Here is a 17387-nt window from a genome sequence, read left to right as displayed (position 1 = left end):
TGTGCTTCCAACTAATTCTCATTACTCCAAAACTGGCCATGGGAAGCCTTTAGGTGTCCTTAATGGAATGCAATTACTACAGACACATACTAAGGGTATTAACACATACTAAGCAGTATAATTTTCCCTAAAAGTACCATAATGGCTTATGCTCAAAATAAAAATGATCACTGTGTGTGTGTGTATGTGTGTGTGTGTGTATTCATGTGCACACATGCAGGTGCTAGCTTTGAAATGCAATTCTCAGATCTCAGATCTCCTGAGAAGCTAGAATTACAAGCCTAAGCCACTAGTGCCTTTCTGCACAACCCAGTACATTAACTTTAAACAACAATAACTAATTGTATGTACTCACCAGAGATTATCTGAAAATTTCTATCCCCTTACTTTTTAGAAAAGGCTTTTTGCAATATTTGTATGTCATATCATTTTAGACCACTTTATCAAATTACAATAATCATAAACATTTATCATTATAAATAATATTAAGTGGTTTACAACAGTCATTACATAAGGGGATAATATGAATGGCTTGCAGAAAGCTCTTCTTCTTTAATAAGCCCATAAAGGACATTGCAAAGGGACAAGATTATATCTAGAATGGAGAAAACACAAGGTCAGTATGGCTAGAACTAATACAGGGGCTATACAAAGTCCACAAGTCAGAAAAAAGTAGCAGAGAGGATCAAGATCATAAAGTCAGCCATCACCAGTGACTCATGCTTTTTATCCTAGCTACTCAGGAGGCTGAGATCTGAAGACTGTGGTTTGAAGTCAATTAACCAGCAAAAGGATTCAAGTGGAGGTGTGTGCTATTACAGCAGCTTGAATTCAAGACCTGGTTACTATCTCTTATATCTTTCACTCGGTATTGGCACTCCATCACTTAAGCCATAGCTCCACTTCTGGCTTCCTAGGCCAGTGATCTGGGAAAACCTCCAACAGCAAGATGACTTACCAGGTGTACGCATTTTGTTCTGCTTGAGTCCATGCAACTGTACTAACTTCTCTGCCATGATAAACACAGGCCTCTGGAGTACAGTGGACTTATTTCCCATCTCAAGCTTTTGTCGGGAGAAAGAGAAAGTTCCAAGTCCAAAAATCTGAACCCCCTAGCAGGAGAATAAAAAGAAACAAACACAATTCAACGAAAGGATGGAGAAAAAAAACAATCATCTGCTATCCAAAATGAGGGCTGGGAATGTGGCCTAGTGGTAGAGGGCTCACCTAGCATACACAAAGCCCAGGGTTCGATTCCTCAGTACCACATACACAGAAAAGGCTGGAAATGGTATTGTGGCTCACGTGGTAATGTGCTAGCCCTGAGAAAACCCAAGGACAGTGCTCAGGCCCTAAGTTCAAGCCCCAGAACTGGAAAAAAAAAAGTGAACAGAATTTAAGCTCAAGCCTTAAAATGACCTCTAAAGCCCTTTTCGACTATAAAAATATATGGTTGTATATTTTAGATTTAGTTAAAAACATGTAAGAGATGAACCCATGGTGTTTTGCAGACATCAGACCCTACAGTTACAAGGCTATGAGAACTGTGGAAATTGCATGAATACTATAGCTTCTTAACATCTGTATCTAAAATTACGTTTCTCTTGAAGTGTATATTTCAATCTTAATCAGTTGCTATGGAAAGGAGCCTAAGAATCTTCATTTTCTTAGCTAGCGACATGAAGAAAGAAGCCCACAGAGTGAGAAAAGATCTTCACTTGTCATACAACAGATAAGGGTCTTATATCTAAAATATACCTACTGCTCAAGAGATTAAGTCTTCCAAAAACAACCCCTCAAAGAAACAGCCATCCCATTAAAAGATAGGCTAAAAACATAGAGACTTCTCTGAAGAGGAAAGAAAAAGGGCCAATAGACCCATATAGAAATTCTCCACATCTCTGGCCAGAAGAGGAAATGCAAATTAAAATAACTGAGATTCCACCTCACTCCAGTTAGAATGGCCATTCTCAAGAAATCGAATAACAGATGCTGGAGGGGATGTGGCCAGGAGGGATCACTACTATACTGTTGGTGGGAGTGTAAATTTGTTCAACCACTATGGAAAGCAGTATGGAGGTTGCTCAAAATATTAAACATAGAGCTCCCCTGTGACCCAGCAATTCCACTCATGGCATTTACCCAAATGTACAGAAACAACGCCATACTAAGCCTACCAGCACAACTATGTTCATCGCAGCATTGTTCACCATAGCAAAGATATGAAACCAACCCAGATGCCCCTTAATAGATGAATGGATCATGAAGAATCTTCATTTTCTTATTCTCATTTTCAGATTTGTATCTCTCCATATCCAACAATGCAGCACCCACAGTGTGTTGTTTACCTTGTTCCACAAAGTGGTGAACTTAGCTAATGGGTAGAAAAGAATGCTGTTTTCTCTCCAAGTGGGTTTCTGTTATGACGTATGATGCCATACATAGCATCATCGTACATTAACGGTGACAAACTCAGATTGTCGCCAAGAGCCAAGGAAGAATGCAAGGAAAGAGAGATAAGGTGGCCAGGCATAGAGGAAGGTGGCAAAGAATGTATCTCATTGAAATGGACACGAGACCATTGTCCAGGTCTGGGCAGGTGTCACATGCTGCAGCTCTGATGGTAGGGATGCTGGTTTTGCTTCTGTCTTCGTTGCAAGAAAATGGTAGTGAAAAAAGAAAATCGAAAGTTAATTTAGGGCCAGGAATTTGACCTGGTGATAGAGTGCTTGCCTAGCATGCACGAAGATCTGGGTTCAATTCCTCGGAACCACTTACATGGAAAAGCTGGAAGTGGTGCTAAGGCTCAAGTGGTAGAGTGCTAGCCTTGAGAAAGTCCAAAAACAGTACTCAGGCCCTGAGTTCAAGCCCCAGGTCCGTCAAAAATAAAAAAAAATTATTGGAAGGGGGTTGGAGGATGGAAAAGGGTACAAAAACATGAGAAGGGGTATCAAGGTTCGAGAAGTAATGTACCCATTACCTGATGAATATAACTGTAACCCCTCTATATGTTATCCTGACAATAAAATAAAAACGACTTCATTTTAACTCTCCTAATTTGTGGTGAAAATCAGTAATTCAAATACTCAAGCCAAACAAGAGAAGTCAAAAGGGTTCGTTCAAACCAAGTGCTCTCCCTGAGGGAAATCTGAGCAGAAAATAAAAAGTCCACAAACTTCCAACACCCCCTTCCAAAATCTTTGCCTATATCTATGGCATCCAACTCTTAAGACTTGACAAGGTCTTTTCCCAATAGGCAAAATATCAAATTTTTAGCTAATTGAAGTTAATTTCTCATTGTTTTCACAGATTTTCATCAAAAATACATCCGAGGCAATATGGCAAGACAGAGCTGTGGAGAAACATTTGGTGGAAGAACAGTAGTCATTTGGGTTATTTATACAAAGTTAGGCTAAGCAGCATTACCCCAGATGTCACTACAAGAGAAGAGTGAAAAGGGCTACTCATCAATCCTAACTATGGATTAAAGCATGGGAGTGAAAGCAATGCTGGGTGATGGAACTGCACAAGAGAACCCTTGGGGAACCCCTGTGTTTAAAACTGAAGTCAGAATCCTACCTTGTTCAGGGTGAGCTGCCGTTCCACAAACTCTGAAACATAGCCCCAGATCATGGAGACCTCTGAAAGTCAAAGAATACTAAAATCATTTCTGAGAGCACCTATTTGATAACACCAATAAGCAAAAGTGCAAATAGGGCATGCATGTAAATAGGACATGACAGTAACACCTAATGAAGTTATTAGAATTAACAGAATAGAATCCTTTTTGAAAGTTCATTTTCTGGGTATCTGAAGCTTACTCTTATCCATTCCAAAGATTTGTTTTATCAACAACAGTAGCAAATTTTAAAGAGAACCATTCTAAAGAGAATTCATTCACTTCCTTTTACTCTACTCATAGAGTTAACCAACTACAGTATGGCTTTTATGGGGTGTGTGTGTGTGTGTGTGTGTGTGTGTGTGTGTGTGTGTGTGTGTGTATTCCTGGGCCTCAACACTGTCCTTGAGCTTTCTCAAGGTTACAGCTTTACCACTTGAGCCATGGCACCACTTACAGCTTTTTCTATGTATGTGGTACTGAGGAATCGAACCTGGGTGCTAGGCAAGCACTCTAGGCATCCACGATACCAAACTCCTGGCCTTGTTCCTGAGCTTTTATGCTCAAGGCTGGCACTATACCATCTGACCCACAGATCTACTGTCAGCTGTTTTCAGTGGTTAAGTGGAGATAAGAGTCTCACTGACTTTCCTGCCCAGGCTGGCTTTGAACAGAGATCCTAAAATCTTAAGCTTTCTAAGTAGCTAGGATAATAGGTGTGAACCACTGGCTCATTAATTAACCAAGTGTCTACTCTCTGTCCTGTGATTAATAAAAACATTGTTCTTTTTGTGTGGCACTGGGGTTTGGATTCAGAGTCTGTGCTTGCTTGTATGCACTCTGCCACTTGTGCCACTTCTCCATTCGTCTTGCTTTATTGTTGGAATAGTTTCACAACACAGGTAACGTGTACATTTCTCTTTTAGATAGTGACACCCTTTTGCTTTCCCCTTCCTCCACTTTCCCTCAGGTTTTTCCTTCTGTCCCTGCCCACAAGTTTCATAGTTCAGTTTACACATAGTGTCTGCTGAATACCACAATTGCTTTTGTTCACTCTTCCTCCTTCTTTCTGTGCTCCCCCTTTTGACCTAAGAAGCAGACAAATAAAATCACACACACAAACAATGCCACACAAACACTACATATTTCTATTTTCTGAAATTCCTTTCAATAAATAGCATTTTATATGTTCAAGATAGATAAATCGCTTCTTTTCTTTTTTTTTGTCAGTCGTGAGGCTTGAACTCTGGGCCTGGGAGCTGTCCTCGAGCTCTTCAGCTCAAGGCTACCACTCTACCACTTGAGCTATAGCACCACTTCCAGTTTTCTGATGGTTAATTGGAGATGAGAGTCTCACAGACTTTTGTGCCAGTGCTGGCTTTGAATCATGATCCTCAGATCTCAGCCTCCTGAGTAGTTAGGATTACAGGCGTGAGCCACTGTGCCTAGCCAAATTAACCTTTTTTTTTTTTTTTAAATCCTGGGCTAAGAGTGTGGACTCAAGGACTTCCCTTCATATAGACTTTTCATTTCTACCTTGGTCAAAAGGAGTCGTTCTATGTTTATTTTCTTATTCTGAGTTGCCAATAACTCATCATTGAAGTGGAATAGAAATATATAGTCTTGATCTGGCACATGTTCAGAAATAAACAAAAACATGCCTATGTTAATATCCTCATTCCAAATTTAATCATGTTTATTAAACACACTTTCTATTTAGAAACTCTGCAAGAGTTCGAGTGTCCTTTTCATTCTCAAAATAAAAGGTCAAGAAAGACCACATTTAGCTGGCACTGGTGACCACACCTGTAATCCTAACTACTCAGGAGGCTGAAATCTGATGATCAAGGTTCAAAGCCAGCCTGGGCATGGAAAGAAAAGTCCATGAGATTCTTATCTCCAATTAACCATCAGAAACTGGGAAGTGGCTTTGTAGCTCAAAGTTGTAGAGCCCTGCCCTTGAGCTGAAGAGCTCAGGGACAGCGTCTAGGCTCAAAGGAAGAAAAGAAGGAAGGAAGGAAGGCAGGAAGGAAGGAAGGAAGGAAGGAAGGAAGGAAGGAAGGAAGGAAGGAAGGAAGACATTCACTGAAAACCCAGGTACTCAGGCCAGCCCACTCAAAACAAAAACAAAAACATTAGTGAGATTTTATCTCAACCAGCAAGCTGAGTATGTCAGCATGAACCTGCAATCCCGACTATGTGAAAGGTAGGAGGATGGCAAATCCGAGGGGGTAAAATACGAGATCCACTGAGGGAAAAAATAACTAGAGCAAACAAGGGAGGGGAATATGGCTCAAGTGGTAGAGTACCTGCCTAGTCAGTTCAAGGCCCTAAGTTCAAACCTCAATACTGTCCAAATAAACACGTTTACTTCTCACCAGCTTGCCACTTCGGAAGATAAAGGTGGTAACAAAAGTCCATTCTTTCCCTACTTTAGAGAGGGCTTCATTTATTGGTATTATTTTTTTCCCTGATGGTTGAAACCCGTAGATAAAGCAGGAAGATTGTAATCTTTTCATTCTGATATAATAGGATCCCTCTTTCTCTCTCTCTCTAAAAACATACCTCTACTTCTGGCTTTTTGCTATTTAATGGGAGGTAAAAGTCTCATTGACTTTCCTATCCAGGCTGTCTTTGAACCACGATCTTCAGATCTCAGCTTCCTGAGAAGCAAGGATTACAGGAATGAGTCACCAGTGTCTGACACTAAGGTCATTGATTTACTGCTTGAAAGTCTCAGAATCCTCATGTGTGAGGAGAATGTTCAAGGTTACTAAGTCAAAACTGTTAAAAGTTTCTTACTAAATGTCTTTTGTTGAGACAAGCCACACAGCTCGCATTTCAGGAAAGCCATCTACACCAAAGAGGAAATGACTTATTTAGGGCCAGGAGAAACTCTAGAGTTTGCAACCAAATCCTGATGAAAGGACTTGTCTGAGTTTAATTGGAAATTTGAGACTAGTCTTCCTTCATTTAGATGGTCTATTCAAGTCTCTGTACTGTTTTACTCAATCAAATACAATAGACAAAAATTAGGAAAAGCAGCTTAATTATCTAAACTGAAATTTGCTATTTCACAATGGAGAATGCACACATGGGCCAAAGAAGTGATCTTGATAGAAATGTAAAATATGCTGAATTAGTGAAAATGAAAGTATACTCATATAAAAGTGTATTGTCTGCAGCAAAAGTAATATTTGAAGTGAAACATAGCAATGGATGCATAAAATTAGAAAAAAGAAAGATCTAAAATCAATAATCACATTTACAATGGATTCAACATTCAGAACTCAGTTTATGTCATCAATCGCATCAACAGTCTAAAAAAGAAAAATCATAAGACCATATCAACAGCTACAGAAATACCATTCAACAAATCCTCTCCAATGCTTGATTAAAAAATAAAAGAAGAGGGGCCAGGAGTTTGGCCTAGTGGTAGAGTGTTTGCCTAGCATTCATGAAGACCTGGGTTCCATTCCTTGGTACCACACACATAGAAAAAGCCAGAAGTGGTACTGTGGCTCAAGCAGTAGAGTTCTAGCCTTGAGAAACCCTCAAAGCAGTGCTGAGGCCCTGAGTTTAAGCCCCAGGACTGGCAAAAAATAAAATATAAAATAAAAAGAAGGCTGGGAATGCAACTTAGTTGTAGAATGCTTGCCTAACATGTATGAAGCCCTGGGTTCAGTTCCTCAGTACCACATAAATAGAAAAAAATCCGAAGTAGGGCTGGTGGTTGAAGTAGCCTTGAGCAAAAGAAGTTCAGGGACAGTGCCCAGACCCTGAGTTCAAGGCCCAGGAATGACAAAAAAAAGAAAGAAAGAAAGAAAAGAAGGAAAGGAGAGAGAGAGAGAGAGAGAGAGAGAGAGAGAGAGAGAGAGAGAGAGAGAGAGAGAGAGAGAGAGAGAGGAAGAAAAGAAGGAAGGAAGAAAAGAAGGAAGGAAGAAAGAAAGGAAGAAAGAGGAAGGAAGGAAGGAAGAAAAAAAGGAAGGGAAAAAAACAATTAAAAACCTTCCTCAGAGCACTAGTATATTAAATCAGCTTTATGTCACTACAATGAAATAATCGGAAGCAGCAAATTTATAAAAAGAAGTCGTTTATTTAGAACACAGTTTTGGAGATTCCCAGTCCAAGACTGGATAGCCTATGTGAAGCCGCGCACTGAGGCTGGCTTCTGCAATCCTAGCTGCTCAGGAGGCTGCGATGTCAGAAGAGCTGGTCAAAGATGGGTAGAAAGTCCATGGGAAGGGGGAAAAAAAGCCAGAAGTGGAGGTGTAGCTCAAGGGGTAGAGTGACAAAAACTAAGCCAGAGGTTGAGGCCCCAGTAGACACACACACATACACACACACACACACACACACACACACACACACACACACACACACACACACACTGCATTGTCTCCTTGCCCCTGATTAGACCCCCAAGCATCCAGTGGCCACTACCTGGTTGCCATGGCAACGAGGCACCCCAGGCCTGGCCCAGGCCTGCACACAAGTCTTTGGCCTCACGGCCCCATCGCAGGTCACTTACCCTCCTGGCTCAGCAAGGGCAGCGTGGGCAGCACCTGCCTGCCCAGCTCCTGCACTGCGGGGACCAGACTGTCCAGCATCTCTGGGGGTCCCCCCGTGTGCGCTGCGCCTCGAGGGGCCGGGGTCTTTCCTTCTTTCCTTCTGTGGAGTTTGAACTGAAGATGCGGAGCCGTCGGGGGCCCTGGGGCTGCGGGGACGGCTGGAGGGAAGCCCAGCGGGGGGCGGGTCGGGGCCCTGGCGTTGCCGGGGCGGGGTGGGGGAAGGGGCGTTGCTAGGACGCACAAAGCCTGGCTTGGTACCGCGGCCTCTGGGCTCCGGCCCGTGATTCGGTGATTCGGTGCCCCTCCAGCTAGGGCGGGGCTCCTCTTAGCTGGCCGTAGGGGAGGGGCCCGGGTTGGTCTCCCTCCTCCCGGGGTGAGGGTGCTCATCTGGACAGGACCCCGAGTGCATCCGATGAGGGGATGTCCGTCCAGCGCTGAGGTCAAGCTGGAGGTCACTGTCGGGGGCGGTTCCTGGGCTCTTCTCTTCATAGCATGTGGGATGTTGGGTTTTCTCCCCCTGAGATCTTTTCTGGTCACACTCGCCTTCTGTGTGCTTTCTCACATTTCCTTGTGCGAGGCCCCCATGGTTTCTGTGGCAGCAACCTGTTCATTTTCAGTGGTGCGTAGGCTTTCTTTGTGTGAGGCGGTCACCGTTTATTATTCTATCCCACCGTTAAAGGGCGTTTGAGTTGTTGCCACTTATGAATGCTAGGAACAATGTCACTTCAAACATTCTCTTACCATTTTTTTTTGGGGGGGGAGGCAGTTCTGGGGCCTGAATCCAGGGCTTGGTCTCTCGCCCTGGGCTCTTTTGTTCAAGGTTAGTTAGTACTCTACCACGTTAAGTTGCAGCGCCACTTCTGGTGTTGGAGGGGTTAATTGGAGTAAGGGTCTCACCGAGGTTTTCTGTCTGACCACCAGCACTCTGAGTCCAAGCATTTTTTTTTTGTCAGTCCTGGGCTTCAGCTCAGGGCCTGAGCACTGTCCTTGGATTTTCCCAAGGCTAGAGCTCTACCACTTGAGCCACAGCACCACTTCCAGCTTTTTTCTATGTATGTGGTACCAAGGAATCGAACACAGGTCTTCATGCATGCACTCTACCACTAGGCTAAACTTCCGGCCCCAGTCCAAGCATTTTTGAAACAAATTTCAATTACTTTTTATTGAAAACTCCACTGAATGCTAAATATCCACCTTTACAATAAAAAGAAAAGGTAATGGTAATTCACACTAAAAGAAAACATAGTTTTGATAGCCATTATTATTTTTCTGTTTGGGATAATTTAAAGTTTTTCTTTTGTCACAAAATCAGAAATGCACTTTACAATGGCTCAAAATAGACCATCTTTTTTTTCTTTCCCCAGTTCTTGAGCTTGAACTCAGGGCCTGGATGCTATCCCTAAGCCACCAAAAAAGGTGGAACTGGAGCTCTGGCCTTGGCACCAAGTTCAAGCTCCAGAAATGGCTCCAAAATTAAATAAATACATAAATAAATGTAGAAAAAAGTGCAAAAACTATGTAAATCCCAGAAACACACACAAACACACTACATCACCATATCAGAGAGATGGGTGGTACTTCAATAGCTCACACACCTGAACTGGGATATATTTGCAGCTGTTGTATTTACAATGATTGTTCAACAAATAGAGGCTTGTACAGTCATCTTTGTTCCTTCTGGTGGTTATGCTTGGACATAAGTATCATGAGCTATATATCACGTTAGTATATACCTTTAATTTCTCTATTGTCCTAGGTATGGCTACTATATATGTCAAGATAAGGCATTACAAAATATTTTTATACAGAACAACAATGGTAGTAGACTAAGAGCCGCTCCGCTGGAACATGACCAACTATGACTTCAACCACTTTTTCCTTCTATCTTGGCTATTGAGAAGCTCAGAACTTAGTTTTGAGCCTTATTGAAATGAGTTCCTTAGAGAACTAATTTCCTCCCGTTCTCCTTTCATGACCTAAACTTTGTCCTTGTAGTACACTGATGGTGTTCACTCTGGAAGCTCTTGTTCTCGTAAACCAGGCCATCTTCTGCTTCCTTGGAGGAAACCAAGAGAACATTGTTGAAACAACGAGCAATGAGGGGTCAGGAGTATGGCCTGGTGGTAATTTACCTAGCATGCATAAAGCCATGGGTTTCATTAATTGCTATCACACACACACACACACACACACACACACACACACACACACACACAGAAAAAGCTAGAAGTGGTGCTATATGGTTCAGGTGGTAGAGAGCTAGTCTTGAGAAAGATCAAGGTCCTGAGTTCAAGCCCCAGGAGAGCCAAATAAATTATAATGTCAATCTTGGCATTGTTGTCCTATTTTAAGATAATAATGGAATAATATGAACATATTAAATGTTCACAATTGACTAGATCTTTAATTAAATATGGTGATGACACCTCATTCATCAAAAGGTACCTATTTTCTGTTGCAAAAGGTATCCATGTAATTATTAGAATTGCACAAGGCAAAAGCAGGCTTTTAAAATAATGAAGACCGGGCTGGGAATGTGGCTTAGTGATAGATTGCTTATCTAGTATGCATGAAGCCCTGGATTCGATTCCTCAGTACCATATAAACAGAAAAAGCCAGAAGAGCCTTGAGCAAAAGAAGCTCAGAAACAGTGCCCAGGCCCTGAGTTCAAGCTCCAGGACTGGAAAAAAAATGAAGGCAAGCACTGTTTCATGTGTTTTTCTTTGTCAAAGGTCTCTTGAGCCAGGCTCCAGTGCCTCTGTCCTGTAATCTAGCTCCTCAGGAGGCTTAGATCTGAGGATCACAATTCAAAGCCAGCCCAGGTAATAAAAACTATGAGACTTTTTTTTTTTTTTTTTTTGGCCAGGCCTGGGCTTAACTTCAGGGCCTGGGCAATGTCCTTGGGCTTTCTCAAGACTAGTGGTCTACCACTTGAGCCATAGTACTACTTCTGCCTGAATGCCTAGCCTGGGGCTTTTTACTACTATCATAATTTCTTAATACATAATGACTGTATAAAATATGAAATAAGATGCAGACTAGAAACATCAGTTCAATGAGGTAAGGACTTTTTCTTTCTTTTCTGTATGCATACTGAAAGTGTTCCATAAACAGTATTTGGAGTAGTTAATGTAATGCTATCTATTTTGTAATGAGTCCAATTTACCTGAGCACAGAAATCAAGAATCAGCCAAGAAAAGCAGTTGAGTTCTTAGAGATTTAGCCAGGGTTGTTATTTTAAACATGTGGCCCATTTTTCCAAAGTCATAGGATGCAGAATTGATCCTAATAACAAACAAAACAAATAGCTACACTTTAAATCTGAGTGTATTTTTGGGGTATTTTACCCTATTTTCTCTGCCTGTCATACTCTTTTTTTTTTCTATCGTTACCTCAATCCCCAGCTCCAACCAGACACACGGCTGCTAATGATTTCTGCTACTCATTCTTTTTTTAAATTAGAATTCCCCTCCCAATGTCTACCTTGTCCTTGTGCCCAAATCTTATCTGTTACTAGAAACTCTTCTTCTGCCTATCTGTACAATCAGGTTAGGTAACCTAACTCTGGGCTTGCTGTTCCTAGATATTTTTTGAATGCTGGATTAGGGAGCTACATAGACATGCAGGTAGGTGTGTGGAAATTTACGCAGGACCTCTGACACCAGCTTTGTGTTAAAGCGCCACCTGGTGGTCAAAGGGAGTGTTTGACTCTCTGGATCAAGAGGCATTGTACTGTACTCGAGCATTCAGAGGGTTTGTTTGTTTGTTTGTTTGTTGTTTTGCCAGTCCTGGGCTTGAGTTCAGGGCCTGATCCCTGTCCCTGAACTTTCTCAAGGCTCTACCACATGAGCCTCAGCACCATTTCTGGCTTTTTTCTACATATATGGTACGGAGGAATCGAACCCTGGTCTTTGTGCAAGCACTCTACCACTAGGCCAAACTCCTGGCCCCTCATTCGGAGCTTTTAAGAGAACGCCCCACTTTTAAAGTTAAAAAAGGGAGGCTTGCATATAGATGTGGCTGTGGCTATTGCAGAAGACTAATTTGTGTGTGTGTGTGTGTGTGTGTGTGTGTGTGTGTGTGTGTGTGTGTTTGCCAGTCCTAGGCCTTGAACTCAGGGCTTTAGCACTGTCCTTGGGCTTTCTCAAGGCGAGAGCTCTACCACTTGAGTCACAGCCACATTTCTGACTTTTTTCTATGTAGGTGGTACCAGGACTCAAACCTGAACCTTCAGGCATGCTGGGCAAGCATTCTACCCCTAGGCAAAACTCCCGGCCCCCGAAGATTAGTTTTTGAGAGAATATTTACTGCTTTTTTTTTTTTTTTTTTTTTTTTTTGCCAGTCCTGGGCTTGAGCTCAGGGCCTGAGCACTGTCCTTGGACTTCCTCAAGGCTAGAGCTCTACCACTTGAGCCTCAGCACCACTTCCGGCTTTTTTCTAGGTATGTGGTATGAGGAATCGAACCCGGGTCTTCATGCATGCTAGGCAAGCACTTTAACCACTAGGCCAAACTCCCGGCCTATTTACTGCTTTTTTATTACTGCTTTTTTATACACTCCCATTTTCTTTTGCTTTCCTCCTCACCATCTTTATCCCACCATACCTTTTCAGTCTCTTTCTCCTAGATTTCAACCATTTATTGAAAACCAAACTCTGGTTGGCATTTATTTAAGCTGCTCTAAGAGCATACAGATTTCCTTTTTCAGAATTTACAGATCCACATTGTATATAATCTTGGTAGGGTAAAATTCTTAATGATCATGCTTCATTTCTAAAACCAAAGCTCATTCTGGAGAATCTGGAAATTAGTTATGCCTAGATAGCCTTTACTCCTCATCTCCCAATTTACGAAAATTACCAGAGATGCTAATGCATCTTCTGAAACCCCTGGATTCCTGGCCATGTCCAAAAATTCCCTTCAGCTTAAGTCTTGTTTGCTGGCAAATTCATAAAACAACTAAACACTCAACTAGTTTAATAGCATAAAAGGAGACTCTCTACCCTACCTCATGAATAGAAAATAAAAGTGAGGATTAAAGCAATACACTGATCCTAGCTTAAGTTTATCAGGTGGCTCCAGCAAAGCTAAGTGAAGTTGATGTGAGGACTCTGAAACCAAATGTCAATAGGAAGATTAGACATTTCTAATGTCGATTAGAATGGGAATTAATCCTCTTAATGATGCACTGATGTATTTACTTTAGTAGGAAAACAGCTGCAGCTGCAATACAACTCAATAGATTCTCCTCTCCCTCCACCACTTTAAAGAAAAAGTCAGCAAAGTAGAAGCAAAAGCGTTGATGAGATAAACTAAAGAACCTAGGGGCTGAAATTGTATTACAGAATGCAGGAGAGGGCTTGCCTACAGTAAAGGAAGCATGGAGTCTTACTCTTGAGAGACATCTTGTCATCTGCATGTTTGATACAGTCCGGCCCAATTCTGGAATCAGAAAAGGGAGAGGCCAGACAAAAGCCAAATGTCTACTCTCTACCTATAGACTCCAAGTGACCTAGGAGCGTTCACTTGGCCCATTAGAAAAGAGCTTACAGTCCTCTTAAAGTCTGGCTTCTGCTCAAAGAAAAGACATGATTTGGAACCGGGAGGCAGAACCCAACTTCTTGGCTGCTAACCAGCAGGATCATAACATGGAGCTGGAGAGTGTACAGGAATCTTCAGAGCACCTCTGATCCCTTTCTCAGCTAAGACAACCCTTGAGGGAAAACAAAAACAAAAAAATTGGAGTCTAGGAAATAAGTAATACATATCCAAGAGCATGCCACACTGTCTCTGGTTCTCAGTCCTGATCTTTCCTCGACTCTCAATTGTTTCTGTCGAGTCTTTTTGTTAAGGTTGAACTTCACCCATGAAGTGCACAGAGAAAGTGGAGAGAAATTAAACTAGAACTAAAACTCGCTCTGGATTCCCTAGGTCAGACTCTTCACAAAATGACCAGTGTGTAGTGAGGATGGCTCAAGTAGGAGTGTTTGGCAGAGATCTGTTCAGTCACTCTTAAGCTGAAATTGAAGTTCAATTACTTCAGACGCTTCTTGTGTTGGACTCTTTTTGTCCTGGGAATAAATTTCCCAGATTAGCTGATACAGTATCAACTCACTTCCCTTCACAAGGTTCTATCAAACATTTTACCTTACCATTAGCAATTTTGTCTATTGCCTACAGTATTCTTGAGGCAAAAAAGGAAGCTCATAAAACTTACATAGCCATTTAATCTGTCCCAGCTTCTCAAGGAAAGGCAAATTTAGGAAATCAACAAGTGTTTCAGTGTTTGCTTAAGTGTTGCTTGGGTCCATCCATCCCCTTTTATTGCTGATATGGGTTTGAATTGGGAGCTTTGCTGGTGCTCTACTACTTGAACCATCCCTCCAACCTGGCTTTTTGATGACTATTTTGAATAGTGGACTTTCTGCCTGGGCTGGCTTCAAACCGTGATCCTCCAGATCTCAGGCCCCAGAGTGGATATGATTACAGATAAGAGCCACCAGTTCCCAGATGTTATCATTTCACTTTGCCTGTCTTTATATAAGTATGCCTTTCCCCCTGAAAGTCACTATAGTATTCATAATTTTACTTATGCATAATTTAGGAAAGCTGAAGTTTCTGATTAGTCAAGTTCTTTTTCTTTTTGTTGGAATTTTCTTAATGTTCTTACAATATATTTGCATTAGAATAAAACCAAATGAATGCCAAGCAAGTTAATTTGTTTCCTATTTTCTTCCATATGGCCAAGGAAGCCCAATGAGTTGGGCATAAAAGATATTTAACAACCTTACTAGCCTGAACTTAAGGTAAAAGGCAAGAAAGTCTCAGCCAAAATCTGCTGAGTATACTAGGAAAAGCAACATGCTAAGAATCTCCACCATTAAAAATGCTACTGAAGAAAAACAAAGGGATACAAAAGAATCCTTATTAACAGCTTTATTAATCTTTATTAACAGCTTTGAATATACATGTATGTGTATATGTATATATCCAATGTGGGAATGTGTCATGCATGCACCTGAAACGTATTTATGGTAGGTTCTCAATTGTTGGAACAAAATAACGGGAGGTAGATAATCAAAAAGAAAGCTCTTTTGCTTGTGGTTTCAGAGGAGGCTGTGACCACTTGACCCTCCTGCTCTTAAGCCTGTGGGAGGGAATTTATTAAGAGTGGAATCACAGGGTGGAGAAAGCTTGTTCACGTCATGGCAGCTGAGACACAGAACCAGGGCTGGGATTCTGGCATCCCCTCAAGGGCATGTCCCAAGGGCTCACCTCGTTCAGTACACCTCACACCACAAAGATCCATCACCTTCCAACAGCATCACTGACTGACAGCCACACTTTCACCGAATGGGCATTTGGGGAATATCTTAAATCCAAATCCTAACACTATCCATGTTGTAAATGCTGGTTCTAGATTGCAACCTCTCTCTTCAATAGGTTCTTCTTTACTACTATTTTCTGGTTCTTGTACGATTGTTTAAGAACTGAAGATGATGGCTCATGTTTGTTGACACGTGTCTTTTCAAACCTTAAGTTTCAATTTTAGACTTTATATAAATTTTAGATTTATAACCCTCAATTAAATAACCATTTTATCTCGGTAATCTGTATTTTTCATCACATGTATTTGTGTGTGTGTATATATGTGTATATATATATATATACTTTCAGCATTTTTTTTGTAAATAAAGCTCTTAAGATACAATCCACACAGCATGCAAATTCACATTTAAAGTGTATATTTTAGTATATTCAGAATTGTACAAGCATTACCATAACTATTTTTTTATGATTCTCTAATGTTATAATGTATATTTAGTACTTCATTCATTTTTGTTGCTAAGAACAGAATGTTCTCTTTTGTAAATATAACACGTGTCCAAACATCAATTGATCTGAGTTGTTCCTACTTTAGGGATACTATGAAAAAAAGCTACTTATATTTATGTATATGTATTTGTTTCCATTTCTCTTCAGAATCATAATCAGTTGGAGATGTGCCAAGCACATGAAATATCAAAGATAAATATCTATATTATCAATATTTTATGTAACCAAGAACTATTTAATGTCAATACCAGGTTTCTGCCTGTATCCTACATAGAAATCTATCTCATGTATATAAAATAATGTGCAGACATTCTCAAATACTTTGATTTTTCTTCCCATGTTTCATGTTCCCTAAAGATAGCCAAATACTTCTCATATCAGCTCGTGGAAAACTGAGCACCAGAGGCCATGCCTGTAATCGTAATGTGTCAGGGAGGCTAAGATCTGAGGATTGCCCCCAAAGGAAGTCTGTAAGATTCTTATCACCACTTAACCACCAAAAGGCCAGAAATCAAGCTGTCTGTTGCCCGGGTGGTAGAGTAGTAGTTTTGAAGACAAGTTCAGTGTCTGATCCCAGTTTAAAGACTTGCGTGCACGCGCGCACACACACACACACACACACACACACACACACACACATAGCTCCTAGAAATAAAAGCTGTGCATTCATATTATACAATATTATTCATATTCTAAGAGCAAGAATAAAATGCCTAGAAAAGGTCATCTAAAATGTGACTATCTGTTCTAGAAGCCTAATGAGTACTTTAAATTTACAGCTCAGCATTGTCCTGGATAATATGATCTTTTATTTCCATTTGGCAAGACAAGAAACCAGTGTGTTAAGGACTTCCTTACGTACTTCCAAATCACTGGATAGGCAGAAAGTATTTTACTAGGTAAAGGGAAGTGGTCAATCTGAATTTTGACATAAGAACCAAAAACAACACTGGAGACAAGATAGCCTCTTCAACAATGGTGCTGTATAAACTAAATATCCACATACAGAAAACTGAAAATGGACCCCTATCTCTCATAATGTACAAAAACCAACTCAAAATGGATCAAAGATCTTAAGACCTGAAACTTGGAAACGACTACAGAAAAACACTGAGGATGCAGGAGTAGGCAGTGACTCTCTAAATTAGATTCCAATTGCTCAGGAAATGAGAATAACAACTGGGACTGTATCAAATTAGTTTGTATACAATAGAGGAAAAGACTACCACAGTAAACAGACAACCTATGGAATTAGAAAAATTTTGCAAGCTACTTATCAAAGGATTAATATCCAGAATAAATACAGTTCAAAAATTAACTACCAATGGAACCTAATTATTACATGGGCAAATGAATTAAACTG

The 17387-nt window shown here is 40.9% G+C and overlaps 1 protein-coding gene across 1 annotated transcript in view; it reads right to left on the bottom strand.

Annotated features, from left to right (window-relative positions):
• The window catches only part of Ccdc81 (coiled-coil domain containing 81), a 41197-nt gene extending 32342 nt beyond the window's left edge, over positions 1 to 8855 (bottom strand). Inside the window, exons 1-3 of the mRNA XM_090348583.1 lie at positions 8151 to 8855; positions 3580 to 3641; positions 959 to 1112 (exon numbers count right to left, since the gene is read on the bottom strand). Coding sequence (XP_090204709.1) covers positions 959 to 1112; positions 3580 to 3641; positions 8151 to 8679 — 745 coding nt within the window. The 5' untranslated portion in view covers positions 8680 to 8855. The remainder of the gene's footprint in view (positions 1 to 958; positions 1113 to 3579; positions 3642 to 8150) is intronic.
• Between the last annotated feature and the right edge of the window lie 8532 nt (positions 8856 to 17387).

This window comes from Megascapheus bottae, chromosome 16 (genome assembly GCF_031878675.1).
Source record: "Megascapheus bottae isolate mThoBot1 chromosome 16, mThoBot2.hap1, whole genome shotgun sequence".
Classification (NCBI taxonomy): domain Eukaryota; kingdom Metazoa; phylum Chordata; class Mammalia; order Rodentia; family Geomyidae; genus Megascapheus; species Megascapheus bottae.
This window is presented reverse-complemented; position numbering and strand designations above follow the sequence as displayed.